Source organism: Phytophthora parasitica, assembly GCF_000247585.1.
Source record: "Phytophthora parasitica INRA-310 unplaced genomic scaffold supercont2.172, whole genome shotgun sequence".
NCBI lineage: Eukaryota > Oomycota > Peronosporomycetes > Peronosporales > Peronosporaceae > Phytophthora > Phytophthora nicotianae.
In genome coordinates this window covers 1,077-2,691 of record NW_008649158.1, presented here as the reverse complement: position 1 = coordinate 2,691, position 1,615 = coordinate 1,077, and the positions used below count along the sequence as shown (strand labels likewise).

General features: G+C 55.1%; 1 protein-coding gene across 1 annotated transcript; it reads left to right on the top strand.

The window, feature by feature from the left end:
* Nucleotides 1-248: 248 nt before the first annotated feature.
* PPTG_24708 (hypothetical protein) lies at nucleotides 249-1,379 on the top strand (the record flags this gene model as incomplete). The annotated part of the gene is made up of 1 exon (XM_008918279.1): nucleotides 249-1,379. One exon carries the CDS (start codon nucleotides 249-251, stop codon nucleotides 1,377-1,379), a length of 1,131 nt encoding a protein of 376 aa, XP_008916527.1.
* Nucleotides 1,380-1,615: the final 236 nt, after the last annotated feature.

Here is a 1,615-nt window from a genome sequence, read left to right as displayed (position 1 = left end):
TTGAAAATACGCAGCAATCGAAACAGCGGCATAACGACAAAGCTCTTCTCCTTACCGAAGAGTACCAGGTGGTAACACCAAGCCGGTCGCACGTTTCACCAAGAGATCCGCACCACACACTAACCAAGGATCTGTGTTGCTTCACCATAGCTCGGTGTCACTTCACCAACGAGTCTGCATCCATTACCAACCTGTCACCAGCCTTTCAATTGGCTTCACACGTCAAGAGGTTTCCTCGCTTAGCGTCTATGCCGCACCTCGCTGTGCCCACTCACCGCCGTTCGTCATTTCAGAATCTGCCGTCTCCTACGCAAGTGGTGGTGGATCCTGAGATACAGTCATTGTGCTTCCCGGCACTTCGTGTTGCACGGCGACCGACTAAGGCGATGGAGCAGCCCAACCGCGACGCAGCTAGCGGTGGCGAAGAGGAACACGACTACACATGGACGGAGCTCTGGCGATCCTACGAGGGCGATGCAGCCCGAGACACGTACCTTGCGTCGTTGCCGCACTACATGCGCAGGAAGAACGATCTCGTTTCCTGCTCGCTGAAGCACGACAGAGCTGAGGAGTCCCAACTAGCGCTAACCCCACACAGCATGCGCTCGGTGCTGACAGAGTGTCGGTCGCAGCGCTGTACGAAGGCTGCTAGCCAGGCGGCTGGCGAGGCCGCCAGCGAGACGGTTGGCGATATTACTAACGCAGCCGTGTGTTGGTGCCGCTACAAAGTGAACTCATGCCAGAGCAGCAACCTCGCCGTTGTGTTCCAGCAAGGGGAGCATATAATGGCAGATCCCGTTGTGCCGACCCCAGAGCGACCGACACTAACAGAGGAGATGAAGGCTTACATCGTGAGCCAGTTTACCAACGTTCCAACAACCATCGCCTACCGCCTGTTCAGCGTCATTGTCAGCAAGGTGAAGCGTGGCGAGATGCGTGGACCAGCACCACCCCGGCACAAAGTGGACAACTTCGTGCGTTGGTGGAAGAGAAGCAACCCCGCCGATGAAATGGCGCGTGTTCTCGAGATGTGCTACCAACGCTTGTATGATGAGGTTGGGATGGATGCTGAAAACCCGACAGGCACAGTGATCTTGTGCGATTCCGTCGTGAGGGGCGGCAGGCACGTTGCTTCGGTTGGGAACGGGAGTGAAGCGACCCCGTTTCGAGTTGGCATTACCTGCCACAAGCTTCTTCGAGACTACGTCAACGTTCAACTGTCTCCTGACGCAACGACGATGCTTCACGTCGACACAACTTTCAAAATCGTGAAGCAGTGCTTCCCAGCGATGGTTATCGGGTACTCGGATAAGGGTGGACACTTTTTCCCGTTGGCGTATTTTAGCATCTCGCGTCGACGCCAAGAGGACATTTCCTGATGCCTTAAACAGTTGATGAGGGTCTTCTTCGAACAGTTTAACATTGATTTTGCCCCCGAGTTTGTGATGACGGACGCCGACGGTGCCCAGCGCAACGCTATCCTGGCCCAGATATCCAGCACAAAAATACTCATGTGCTGGTTCCACGTGACCCAAAACGTGTTCAAGAAAGCCAAGGCCAAGGTGTCGAGCCAGCACAAACCAAGGACTTCTTTGTGGACATGTACGACTTGCAC